We start from the raw sequence: 14,287 nt of genomic DNA on the forward strand, positions 1-14,287 counted from the left end.
TAGCCCGCTCAAGGTATGCAGTTGCTGCACTGCGTTGACAATGGATACAAAATTAAGGATAATTTTTTGGCTTCAATATCTCAGAAAAGATGAATCTTTCCCGTAGCGTAAGCTAGCTTACGCAATACTCGTTCCCTCTTCTAGAGAGAACCGAGGTTACATAAGGTAACCGATTCGTTTTCCTGACGTGTAATGTGTGATATAGAAGAATGCAAATGTGCAAAAGTTTCCTACGGCTTTGTTATTTGCATATACAATGTATGCATTTTATTCTGTATAACATATTGAGAATGTTCATGTACAGTATGTTGAAGATACTTAAATATTTTCATAAAGATTAATATCTCTACATGTTTACCTTTCTCAGTATTTCTTGCAGTGTATGAATAGTGGATTAAGCAAGGGAAGTTTGTATAGAGTGCTGTGTCAGGACAAGTTCATGTGGCGCCTTTAGACAATAAAAAGATTCTGTCTAAATTTAGCTTTATTAATCAGCATGTTAGAAGACTTTCAAAATAAACAAATAAACTTTTGTTCTAATTTTGTGAAAATTAATCAGATGCCATCATGGCAAGGGTGGCAAGGAAAGCTTATTTAAACTTATTTAAACTTAAATTAAGCAAACAGTAATTTAATGCTTCACTGTTGTTATGTACATTGTTTATTTGTCAGTAGATTCTCACTTTAAGGAAAATATGAAAATGGTCCATTCAGACTTTAATGTTTTTATAAAAAATAAAATAAAATCAGGGGTCACCCCCATACAGTGTTTTTTTTTTTTTTTCAGGCAAAATGTCTCCTATGTCCCATATATTCTGAATGTATAAATATTTAAACACAAAAACTGGACTGCTGTCATTCAGTGTCAAAATGAACTATTGATCTTATATTTTAACATTCATTATCCAAGTGCCCTCGACTGATGAATTCTTGATGAAATATTTAATCTTTTGATAGAAGATCCCTCAGACCCAACTACTTTGCCCCCAATGGCCTCATCCCTGCCCAGTTTTGAAGAGATTTTGACTGTTTGGGAATTATTATAATTATTTTATTTTTAAGTACTATTGCTGCCAATGTGGCATGTTATAAAAACCATTAAAAAATATATATTATATAATTTCATAGACATATGACACTGTGTATGCTACGTATTGTTATCCAGACCATTGCTGGGAAGTAAATGTAGAGACCGGACCTCTTGGAACATTAATTGAGTACCCCTGCACTGGAGTTTAATGTCAGAATGGTGCCAAAAATAAAAAATCACCAGTGAGCAGCAGTTCTGTATATGGAAACACTTTGTTGATGAGAGAGGTCAACAGAGATTGGCCAGACTGGTTTGAGCTGACAGAAAGGCTTTGGTAACTCAGATAACCACTCTGTAAAATCTTAGTGAGCAGAATAGCATCTCAAAATGCACAACACATCGAACCTTAATGTGGATGGGCTACAGCAGCAGAAGACCACGCCAGGCAGTTTATTAGGATCACAAAGTATATGTTCTTTGATTGTAATCTTGACCTACCGTTTTGTAGATTTGGTTAGAGTGGACTGAGTTGTCTTGAAAGGGACTTTGGAACTGTATAGCAACGCTCTACAAACCACTCAGAACACATTAGCAACTCACTGGCAACAATCCACAGCACACTAGCATTTTGGTGGCGAGTTTTGTATAACCTGTTGTTTTCTTTTCCTATCTGTGTGTGTACAGTGAATAGTTACGGCGATGACAGGGAGATTTCCAGCTCTTCGGACAGCGAGGATGAGTTAGCAAAGCAGTTTGAGATCTCCGTGTCCCGCTCGCAAAGCTTCCGTTCAGGGGTCATTGAGCTCAACACACAGGGTCCACTGGGACATCAGCACAAATTTGAACGTTTGCTGTCTGACCAGGAGGAGGGAAGCACAGAGCCATCTGACTGTGAAGGTACACACACACACACGCACACACACACACACACACACACACACACACACACACACACACACACACACACACACACTCACTCACAGAGAATTTTTCCACATCGTCCTCTTTGCTCAAATATGTATAGCCTCTGTAAAGATTTCCTGTTTCAGTGGCATGTCCAAAATTAAATGCTTATAATTCTACCACAAAACAAACAAAAAACAAAGGGGGTCATTTGTTTGGTATAATTTGAAAGAAAACGTTTTGGAGTGTCTATTTACACTAAGTGCAAATAGCCCATGGTGTTGGCAGAGGCTATTTACACTAACTCCGCCCACTGTTCATACCAAACTCAAGACAGCCACAACAGGTTTATTTGGGGTCGACTGCTTATCAAATGAAGGTGGACATTAGTGATTGGCATTCCGGCTCTACCTTAACCACAATATATTTAAAAATGCATTGGTTTGTTATAAAAAAGAAAGCTATTAAACATTTGCATTTAAAGTACAACTTTAAATGGGGGGGTTCGCATGATATGAGCGTTCATCTGTGTACCGCAACTGCTTTCGGGTCCTTGAATAACATATAACGTAAGGGCAGCCAGTGGACTTTCTGGTGCCCTCCTAGGGTAAGATGTTCCCCCCTAGGGAGTTGGTGCCCTACGCAGACTGCGTGTATCTTTGGTTCATTGGTTGACACTACGTGTCTGATTGGCAGGAACAACAGGTGAGGCTAGTCTGAGCAGACAATCAGAATGAATGTGTGCGCGTTTGAGCATTTAGGCCTATATTATTTTATTTATTTTTTCATTCTTTGAATTAGTTAATTATATTCATTTAAATCTTTTTGATATCTGAATTTTTTTATATATATATTTTTTAATAGATCCGGCTCTTCTGATCTGCGAACCGGCTTCCAAAGTTCACCTACAGGAGCCGGCTCTTAGAGTCAACTTGTGCGTGAACGACCCATCACTAGTGGGCATATTTGAATTTTTTTGCAATGGGGCAGAGACATTAAACTGGTTAATGGGTTAGACAATTAGTGGATTAAGAGATTACATTACTAGGTGACAAAAACTAAGTTTCCATCCAATAATGTTTTACGAAAAAAAGCGCAAATTATCGCTAACATATCACAAGTATCGACATCAAATTTTCCGATATTACGCTGATACTTCAGATGTCGTGAAAACATTTTTGGAAACAGTTTTTATTGAGAAAATATGCATTAACTCAAAAAAGGTAGTGTCACATGACAGAATTTACATGACACGTGTCCTCACTCACCACAACAAACAGCATGGAGCAGAGACTGATGATGAGACACGAATTTCTCTCAAATACATCCAAGAAAATGATGTTACCTCTATTTTTGATGGAAAACGCCAAAGGAATGCTACAACATTCCAGAATTTGGAAAGAAAGATGGCCACACACGTCTACAATAAGCCTTGGCATATTCTTCGGAGCAAATGGAACGTGCTGAAACAACGTTATCTGGCAGAAAAAAGTGATCTTTCACATAGTGGTTCTGGGGGGAAATGAGGACGAAGTTTAAGTTTGTCAATGAAATGGATCACATATTGGGCCAGAGACCCATTGTTGCCTCGTTTTCTACAAATATTAACAGCTCTGGTAAGTTCTGTGTTTGCTTCAATTATATATAAGGTTCCATTTGTTAAAATAAGTTGATGAATTAGGTTTTATGAAATAACAATTAACAACATATTTTGACAGCATTTATTAAACTTTGTAAAGGTTAGTTAATAAAAATAAAGATGATTAATTATTACATTTTCAAGTGCATTAAATAAAAAATACAACTTCTGACAAATTTGCTAGTGTATGTTAAAATTAACATTTAACTAAGATTAATAAGTGCTGTAAAGAATTATTCACTACAGTTAGTTCTATCGGGAAGACACGTAGGCTTGAGTGAAGTTTGAGATGCCATTAATTTGATAGATGTAAAACGGGAGGTAATGTCTCTCTCTTTGGCGTAGGCCCCGTCCGGCAGTCCGAGGGAGTTGTACCCCGGAACCGTCATGTCCTGCCGGAGATAGGAGGCAGGGGCGAGGAGCCTACCCCCCTGCGGGACAGGGCTCAACTGGTGGTGGTGGGGAGGTGGAGGTTGCAGTGTTAGCACACCGAAACAGCAATGTGATAGATTGTGAGCGGACTTATAAAGCAATGGCTTACGTGCGATTGGCTAGGAGTTACCCTGCTAATGATATGATGATGTACACCTGCTGGTCTTCCCGCTAAAACTATGCTCCACTTCCATTTCCTGTAAGCCAGTGTTGTTAACTTATGTTAACAAATGGAACAATATTGTAAGGTGTTACCAATTATACAGCTAAATGTTTGTGTTCGAAGACGTCCATCAAAATAAGTAATTGGCGTATTTTTATTTAATTAATTGGGACCGGTGAGCCCTTTGATGACCAGGCTAGACAGGATGATGAAGATGACTCCAGTGTGTCTACAGGTAAGGCCTAATTAGCAAACATTTGAAATGTCCTTTGGCTGATTTTATTGTCACATTAAGCCTTTTGAAACGAGCTGTAAGCCCATTCTTTTTAATAACGTTTGTAGTGCTGTCAGCCAATGTTTGTCGCATTAAGGGCAGATGTGACATGTAGTACCCTACCTTATTTTTTTCTGATTGGCCTATTATTGGTTCTCTTGAAAATAAAACATTATATATTTATAGTGCATCAAACCTTGAAAACTAACTCAAATTTCTGGGTTGTGTAGATCATCAACCCAATGATTCACTCACCACCTCAGACAGTGGACCGAGGGACTACATCGTTGGACCTGCCTGATGAAACGGCAGATGATTGCATCCCAATGCATCAAGAACCTGGAGGCAAACAAAACAAACTACTCTGAAAAAGCAGTTGTATGATGTTAAAGCCCTTTTTGAGGATTTTCTCGATCAGCAGCGTTAGCAAGCAGAGCGAGATCAACAAGCCATTCAGTCCATTGTCACTGTCATCTCTCAAGCTATTAATAGCTTTGAGTGTTGTGCTAATGCTGCAGAAAGGCATGCTAATGCTTCTGAGGTAATGGCTGGTTTGCACAACCAGAACAGATGCTCCAATCAACCAGTGTCCAATCACTCCTACAACCAAGCAAGCACTTCTGCACACCCGTCTTTGAATAGTGCTTCTAACAGGTCATCCAGCACATACCTTAACTTAGATTAAGTTAGTCAGATGTTTTTGCTTATTCCATGTTTTATGTTACATACTGTTCTCTGTTTAAGATTCAAGAATTAATTTGTATTTTTTTTGGCTGTTCAACAAAGGAATTGAGATATTATCCTCATATATTTCTCAAGTTTGCCTGCAGAGAATGTCTTTTTTTCATGCTCTTAAAAATAACTGAATGTGCCTCTTTCGTTCGATTAAAAAAAATGGCACAATTTTTTAAGAATTTTTTTCTTGTTTTATTCAACAAAAGTTACAATGTGCTAAAATGAGTGGATTTCTAATAAAAAAATGTAACAACATTGCAACCGTCTATTGTTTTATTTACTGTAATATGAACATATCTTCTCTTTTGAAAAGCCTACTAGTTACCTGATATTACTGTATGTTACCTTAAATGTTCTGCTTTTACAACAACACTTTACAAATTGTTTGATGAATCGAAAGATATAGGCATTCAAAATGTGTTTTTAACAAAAAAATAAGTTTTTTTGTTTGTTTGTGATTTTAAAATAATAGAAACAAAATAAAAAATTTGGGAAATATACTTTGTGAACTTTTTACATGACAGCCTAGTTATGAAGTAAAAAATAAAAAGGATAGTTTACACACTGATTTATTTCTCAAAAAACACTACTGGCTTGCTACATTTGGACAATTATGGACTAAACATTGCAAACAACTGTTAACTAATAAATTGGTTTTCGAGCTATAAATCAGTGCAGTAATTTAGCATTTTTTTTTTGTTTATTGTCTTACACTTGTGCCCAGACCAGTCTAGATGTAGAAAGGCCTACTGCCTACCCAAATTTGATGTGTATTGCATTTGAGTGTCTCTGATAACCACAGCCTCTGCAGCAGGTTGGTCATCGCATCATAAACAACGTGGTTGTAGCACGCTGTGGCAGGGCGGAGGGCGGGGCCGGGTCGTGATCCTACACACCCGGTCCCGTATTAGGCTAATTATGCCTCCGTAAACGATCTCTCTCTGCCGCACGATCCTCTGCAGTCAGCCTTTAACCCTCACGGAGGCATAATTAGCCTAATACGGGACCGGGTGTGTAGGATCACAACCCGGCCCCGCCCTGCCACACACACCTTTATTACACAGGTCTTCAGTAGGTGGTACATATCGTTGCTTCTCCATCTCACAGATGTTATGGAGTACACAACACGCTGCCACTACTGTGGCCATGAATGTGTGTTGAATATCCATGCATTTTGCAAGGATGCGCCATCTTCCTTTCAGCTTTCCAAAAGATATTGGACTATATAGAAAATATCTGTGAAATTAAACTGACAGAATTTTCCCCAATCGTTAGCCTGTGTTAATTATGACGACAAGGTATACATCCTTGAAAGCCAATTTATTGTACGTGATTATGGTTTAATCTTAACGGCATATAGATCCAATGCTGCAAACATGAAATTTCCAGGAGTGCCAATGCAAATATCTCGTATTATGCACATCGACAAGTGCACGGAGAACAAATGAATAGCCACTGTTTGTGATTCATTTAATCGTGGTAGACATCCGTTTATTTATTAAAGCTGCTTTTCCACACCATTCAAAATAATAGACGGCAGTCACGGAATTAGCCCACATAACAAAATACAAACAAAAAAACACAACTTGGTTCAGGTTTCCAGCTTGAACAGGGCCATGACGATTCACTTTCGGGTCGGAACTGGTGAACCTGTGATAGGCGCAACATCAGGACCAATATTACAGTCCTATCAGAAGGGCAACAGCTCCCTTTTGATCGCAATTCCTCGTCTTCTAATTGCATTTATTTGTGAAATTAAAATGACATTAGGCTGGGTATTTTAAATGAATTTTCTCAATACTCTCATTTTATACCCATTTTACGAAAACTTAGGAGGAAAAGAATTTGGGACATCTGGGAGGCGAATTAGTGATGAACACACATTTCTGTATGGAAATGGCTTAAGAGAAGATTTCTTTGTTTTTTATGCATGACATCATCACGCACACCATTTTTATTGCTAAAAGTCAATTTGAATGGAAACAGGAAGAAGACTGCAAAGTTGTTGTTTTTTTCCGCATTTTCACTTTGTCGATAACAAAATAGCACGGAAAGTGGATGGAAACTAGGCTACTGACTGCAAGCTGGTCAATTTCAGTTAATTGTCTCAATACTTGAAACTTTAGTGGCAAAAGCCAGAAGAATGGAAACAAGCAAGAGACAGCAAATTTCACGTACATTTTTTACGCAGTTTTCACTTTGTCGATAACAGAATAGCGCAAAAAGTGGATGGAAACTATACTTATTTGCTCCCCAATAGTCTGATGGTAATACAGTATTTTACGTCAAACTGCGCCAGTAGTATGTGCAGTAAATGTGCAGCAGTAGTAGCTCTGGGTGTAATGACGGTATGTGTTCCAGGTTCGAATCCCACAAACTGTACTTTTTCCATGTCTCTACTCCATATATTTCCTATAATACTACTTCTAGTAATAAATAAAACAGATTCCTCGCAGTGATTTGGCCACAGATTTGGTTGAGAGAGGATTTGATCCGGATGGATTTACTGTAATAATATTGTAGTAACCATTTGTTTTGGTGGAAACTATAGTTCTGATGTACTAACCATGGTGTTACTACAGTAACATGTTGTTAATAGTGGTTAATAGTCACCAAGTTTAATTTTTTGGTTACTATTATTTTACTAGAAAATACCATGGTGATACTGTGGTTACTGTAGTAAAACCAAGGTTAATATTTGTAAATGAGGGTAGGGGTTGGTTTAGGGTATCTGTGGGACTCCAAATAAACACGATGAAAATTCTGCAGTGATGCCATTATACTGTATGTTATTAGTTAAACAGGGGTGTAAGAGTATCTGCCACTATTTGCACTAGAGTCTAACATCTAATGCTATTTGAACTTAGTGCAAACAGCCTCTGCAAAAACATTTAAAACTGTTTAAGTATGTATATTATGATCAATTACGAGGCTTTCAGCCAAAGAAACTGCTGAAAAATCACATAGAAACTTGAGCTAAATGTTTTTTTCTCTTACATTTACATTTACATTTATGCATTTGGCAGACACTTTTATCCAAAGCGACTTACAGTGCACTTATTACAGGGACAATCCCCCTGGAGCAACCTGGAGTTAAGTGCCTTGCTCAAGGACACAATGGTGGTGGCTGTGGGGCTCGAACCAGCGACCTTCTGATTACCAGATTACCAAAAACTGATTTTGTTTTGTTCCCAATTATGTCAACTGTAACTAAGAATAAGTTTGCGTTGATACGAAAAAGCAATCAAAAGTCATAGCATTACAAAAATAGATTATCATAGTGTCCAAAAGCCTCTCCAAACAAATAAAACATCAAATTATTCATAACAACTAATTACAAAACTATGACTAAATGTATGCTCTCTCTCTCTCCAAAGCATGTAGGCATGAGTAACGAGATCTCATTAAGTTATTTTCTGTGTCATTTGAGCCATCATAGAGATTGTGTCATGCACTTGGCGCCATCTTCTGGTGGGCATATGTAATTAGAGTGAACGATCCTTGCTGCCCATATGTGGATGACTTCCACCTAATATTCTGCATTCTAATAATATTGATTTAGTGTTCCATGCCGCTGGATAACGTACTACATAATTTCCGATGAAGTCCGACCTGAAAGCTAACGTGATTTCAGCCAGATATCACATTATGTGCTGTGTGCACATTGTGCTTTGTGTGGATTATCTAATGGTCTGTGCATCCAATTACATTGTGTGAGGGCTCGTTTTAACAGAAATCCCCTCCTCTAAGTTGTTGTTCTGTTTATTGTTGTTAAAACGGGGATTATAAGCAACGCCTGTTTACATGTAACATGTATGTCAAAAACTTGTACTTAGCTATTACTCACTATATTTTTCCAATAACATGTGACACTTGGCTGTCTGATCAGTTTGATGTTTTTACTGATTACATTAATATGTGAACGCTGGCGTGTCTGTCTGCCGCTACTCTCTGGTGTATTGTTGTGTGTATTTTGTTTTGTTTTTATTTAAATAAACTTGACTTGATATGTACAGTGCAGAATTATTTGTCTGCAAATTTCAAAGAACTTGTTCAGTTTTGGTCATAATGCCTACACGCATGATAAAGAACAGCTTCTAAGCTTTAAATCTATACCTATTTTGTGTTGGTCAAAAGTGTCATTATTAATATTTTGATAATAATTTTGTTTTTATCACGGGCCCTCCGGCATTGGCTGATCCGAGCTTAAAGGATTAAGGAGATAATTATCACCTTTAGTACAACTGAAAATTGAATGTGGTCTTGTCTGAACCATAAGCCAACGTTCAAATTAAGACGAAGTTTTGAGATCCAGACTTAGGTCAATGACACATTTATGTGTTCATAAGAGGTCTCAAGTCTAAGACTCTAACTATGTTTGACATCAGTCCAACATGTTCTTGAATTTTAAAACTGATATTGCATGATACTCTAAACTACAATTTGAGTGTGAACTACATTTACTGTAAATCTGACAATATTATGAAATGCATAAACTCTTTCTTATTATTTGAATATTTGAGTGCTGATGTATCGCCTCACCAAAGACCTATATTTCAGAAGGTGTAATACAAACCCAGAAGCCTTTTATAAATATTTGCAAATTACAATGCATGCCATGTCACGCTTTATTCCCCTAACAATAAGTCAACAACTCTGATCTCTTACTGAGTGTAAGCAGTACTGTAAAGTGACGACAAAGCCATTTTTCAACTACATCCATTCTGTCCTTGTTCTATGGAGCAACATTTTTCAGAATGTAAATCACAACATCAGTTGCTGTGCAAATTTGTCTCTCTGGTTGCCTTGATAATAGAGTGACTGGACCTGTCTGTAGGTAATTGGCTGCTGCTGAGGAGTAGAACAGTTTGTTCCCTGAATGAGATTCCATTCAATGAAATTCATGAAGTCACACAAGACAAGCACTTAAGGCCTTAAATTACTATCATTATCGTCTGGAATATCAGCTTCGGGAAGTCTGATTGGCCAAAGGAGATTGTCCTACAATTATGATATCCGTCAGAGATGTCAATAAAATTGCGCTTGCTAAACGTTCAGTGTGTTTGTTTTCACCTCAGCGTGTGCCAGGAAAAGTGTGTCTTTAAGCAAGAACTTTTTGTGTGTCTATGTGTCTATTCATTCATTTAATCATAAGTCAAGATATTTCAATATTAACTCAAACATTTCTCATCAAATTGATTAAAGTATCTGGGCTATGCAATCCACATTTTATCACTATACACTCCTACTGTATGTCAAGAATTTCTCTTAAAGGTGCACTGTAATTTTTTCCTTATTAAAAAAAGACATGAATTGTAATTTTGCAATATATGTAGGAAATCCTGACAACTTACATTAAAATGAAGACTCCAGTCATATCAGTAACCTTATAAAAGCTGTTTCATTCTACATGGAAATAGAGGTCTGCACGGGCCTTAAAATGAAACCAGACCCGTACCTGAGAGTGTCCCGACCCTACCAGCCCAAATGATACCGGCAGATTTTATGTCCGAACCCGAAATCGCTAACTATCTAATTTCTTCTCCTAGCAAGTACTTTTGCAATAGGCTGTATTTTATGTAAGCATATAGGCAACATTCGTAACAGTACTGAAACAGTAAACATACAGTTTTAAGCAAAAGGGGAAAAAAGCATTGCCTTACCGTTTAGTTGCTGAAACTTTACCTGGTTCAGAACAATGTTGAATAAAATGAAACAATGCAACAGTCCCCTCTATGCAGCCTGAACTTGTTCTGATTGTTGAATCTTTGTGACAGCTTCTCTGAAAATAATCTAGACACAGCGCAAACAATGACACAGAGTGCAGGTGTCTCAACATGCGTTTTTGACAGTTTGAAGTTGATGGTGTTTAAAATGTACCGGTCTTACATGAGATGCTGAAGAAAAAGCAGGACGCGGTGTAAATGTCAAAGACATTCGTCCAGCATGTGTTTACATAGAAAAACAATGGGAAAGCATTCAGTGTTAAAGGCCCCTAACTCGTCCGTTCCCTCGTGTCTGTGAGTGAGAGCGTGTGCAAGAAACAAGTTCGGTAAGCCTATTTACTTTTTCATTCATACAAACCCGACCCGAACACAAAGTCTTACGTGAAAAACTGACCCGAACCCAGCCCAAAACCCGTCGGGTCGTGTTGCAGACCTCTACATGAAGAGGGTCCATTAAGTCCGAGCAGGGGTGGACTAGGAAGAGAAATCGGCCTTGTATTTTACATAGAACCCCAGCCTGAAAGTTGTTGAGGGGGTGTGTGGGGGGGATAGGGTTGACGCTGTACTTTTCTGCATATTGCGGCCTCCTTCGGTATATCGCAGCATCGTTTTGTGGCCCTTTTCAGGCAGTCGTTGCCCATTCAGAATAACGCGGCTTCACATTTCAGCTTATCGCTGCCCATTCGGCCCTGTTTCGCAGCCGGCACATGAGGAAAAGTCCCGGTTCACCCGGTGGCCAGTCCGCCCCTGCTTCTGAGCAACTTTTGAGCAATAACATTTTTTACTCAGGGCTGTGTGCCCTTCGTTCGCCCGAACAAATTTTTTGTCTGTCCTGTTCTCTCTCTCTCTCTCTCTCTCTCTCTCTCTCGCTCTTTCTGTTTAGAAACTGAGAGAATCAGTCTACAGGGTTTCCAAGATCCCCTCTCGTCCAGGCGACGTAAAGGTTCAGAGCTGAGAGACACCCTATCAGAGAGTCCTCTTCCTGAGGGCCGTACCTTTACAGACCCCCTCTCTATGATGGTGGAGCAGATTTCTGTGGGGTCCCAGGACACAGGGGACAGTCTGGAGGCCCTACCCAGAGAAGAGAGCAGTCGGCTGGGCAGCGTGGGGCGCCAAACACCACAGAGGAGCCTGGCAGTGGACAATCAAGGTTATGACAACAGCGAGGCTACAGATTACTCCACATGGAGCCCTGAGGTAGGTGTGCGTGTGTGTGTGTGTGTGCACGTTTGTGCATTTCTGTTGGTCGGAGACTTACCTCATGCGACCCCCACATTTTTTTGCTTCGCTATACGCAACGCATAATTTAAATGAATAAAAACTGACTGGATACTGATTAAAAGACTCTAGACTACCGTGACACAACAGCATGCCGTCGATTTCCTTGAAGCTCTCCTTCGGACACAGTACCAACAAAAGTGCCTCTTGTAAGAAAAATCTTTAAGGTTTTCCATTGAAACCTGTTTTGTTGTAAAGAGTAGCGTCTCTAGATTCGTTTGATATGCTTTAAAAATCTGTTATTTTTTTGCACGTCAGCACGCTGATAAATATGATGTCTACATATGCGGACACTGGCACCTCATTTCCTCGAAAGAAGAAAAAACATATGTTAGTTATTTTGAATAACTTTCAACACTTAACACATCTGTGGGTCATTTAGCTTCATTTTAATATACTTTTGATATGTTAAATTTTGTTATCTGTGCAATACGATTCATTAATTTGAATAAGAATCATTTATTCAGCTTTACAAAAATCAGCTGTAATGTCTGCAACATCTCAAAAACATGAATAACCAACACTCCTGGAAACATAAAAAAAACGTTTATAAAAGGGAAATGTAAAATGCACACAGCAGTCACACTCTTGTCTCAGGAATCTAATAATTTCTTACAATCTCCTACAAAGTTATTTTCTTTTCTTTTTTACAGTACATGCATGGCAGCACTCACTGTAATGATATTCCTCAAACATTTTGGTTAGGATTGTGTTATAAACCCCTAAACATAAAACCTCTGCTATTTATTAATTCAGCCTGGACCGACTCCATTCAAACTTTTTAGAGATTTCAAGAACTTTAAACCATAATATATGCTACAGAAATAAAATAATAAAGTTTGTCTCTTATAATCTCCCATTGATTTACATTGATAGAATCAACAACATGCAAAATATCACTGTCAGCAGTGCTGGGTGGATTACTTATGAATTGTAATCAGGTACTGGTTTCAAATCGCATGACAAAAAATGCAGTCAGTAACGTAATCTCGTAGGTTACATTTTTGGGGTAATCTAATCTGATTACTTTTGGATTACTTTCAACCTAATTCTATTTTATTTTATGTCACATGCATTTTCAGTAAGATAATCATTTTAACATAAAAGTACAAAGAAAAAGAAAATGTATTCCATTCTTTATTACTAAAAAAAGAGCCTCAAAAAAGAGCTCCTTATGACATTTTTAAAAAGTGCATGAAACATTACATGAATTAAATAAACATTAAATCTAGCAATGATGTTGCATAGCCAAAGTTTATAATTACGAACATTAATAACCAAAAAATCAACATAAACCATCATGAAAATGAATGACCATGAAATCAACAGCAAGGATGTTGCCTAGGGCAAAGCTTTCATCAAAAGCTTTCAGATCACACGTTTAATCCTTATTGCTTACTGATAGTCCATCGCCTTTTCCAAAGCTGATATTATCTTTTGTACAGCAAGACTAATCTAAAAGAGCAGAATCTTACTGTTGTAACGTAAAAGGAGCACATGCTCAAAATGTTCATCTGTGAGACTATGGCGCTTCCGGTTAAGAATATGATGATATTTATATGAAAATGATCCATAAATTATTAAAAATGTACTGCCATTGCTTTGTTAATGTGTAATCATGTAATCTATAATCAAGTAACTGTAGTCCGATTATGAGTATTTTAAAATGAAATTGAATCCAGTCTGATTACATTATCTAGATTACATTTAATCCGTTTCTACCCAGCACTGACTGTCAGTGATAACGTTGTCTTAATTATGACCGGTTTTATTTCTTGCACTAAATTGGGATTGGCCATGTATTGCTTGAATATATTTAACAATTTATAGCCACATTTGGCACCTGCAAAGTGACTCTGATGATGCATTTAATTTATATTGAACCAAAGGCTAAATATAAGCCTATCTAAAAATGTAACATAACATAATTAAAATGTATTACTATTATATACTGGTATTTATTTTTTATTTTTTTTGCTGTATATTTAAACTTCTCCATTCATAATTAGTTAGATCCTCTGGCTCTCTCTAAGTCTCTTTCTCTCTCCTTATCTCTCGTTCTCTTCTGAAACTCTTCATTCTGCTGTGACAACTAAATTATAATGAA

The 14,287-nt window shown here is 37.7% G+C and overlaps 1 protein-coding gene across 2 annotated transcripts in view; it reads left to right on the forward strand.

Moving 5' to 3' along the window:
- Nucleotides 1-14,287, forward strand: part of LOC127660905 (synaptotagmin-16-like) — a 44,464-nt gene that overhangs the window by 24,413 nt on the left and 5,764 nt on the right. For both annotated transcript variants that reach the window (XM_052151383.1, XM_052151382.1), the window contains 2 exons: nucleotides 1,715-1,927; nucleotides 11,786-12,099. In XM_052151383.1, the coding sequence (XP_052007343.1) occupies nucleotides 1,715-1,927; nucleotides 11,786-12,099 (527 nt within the window). The remainder of the gene's footprint in view (nucleotides 1-1,714; nucleotides 1,928-11,785; nucleotides 12,100-14,287) is intronic.

This window comes from Xyrauchen texanus, chromosome 20, assembly GCF_025860055.1.
Source record: "Xyrauchen texanus isolate HMW12.3.18 chromosome 20, RBS_HiC_50CHRs, whole genome shotgun sequence".
Lineage (NCBI taxonomy): Eukaryota > Metazoa > Chordata > Actinopteri > Cypriniformes > Catostomidae > Xyrauchen > Xyrauchen texanus.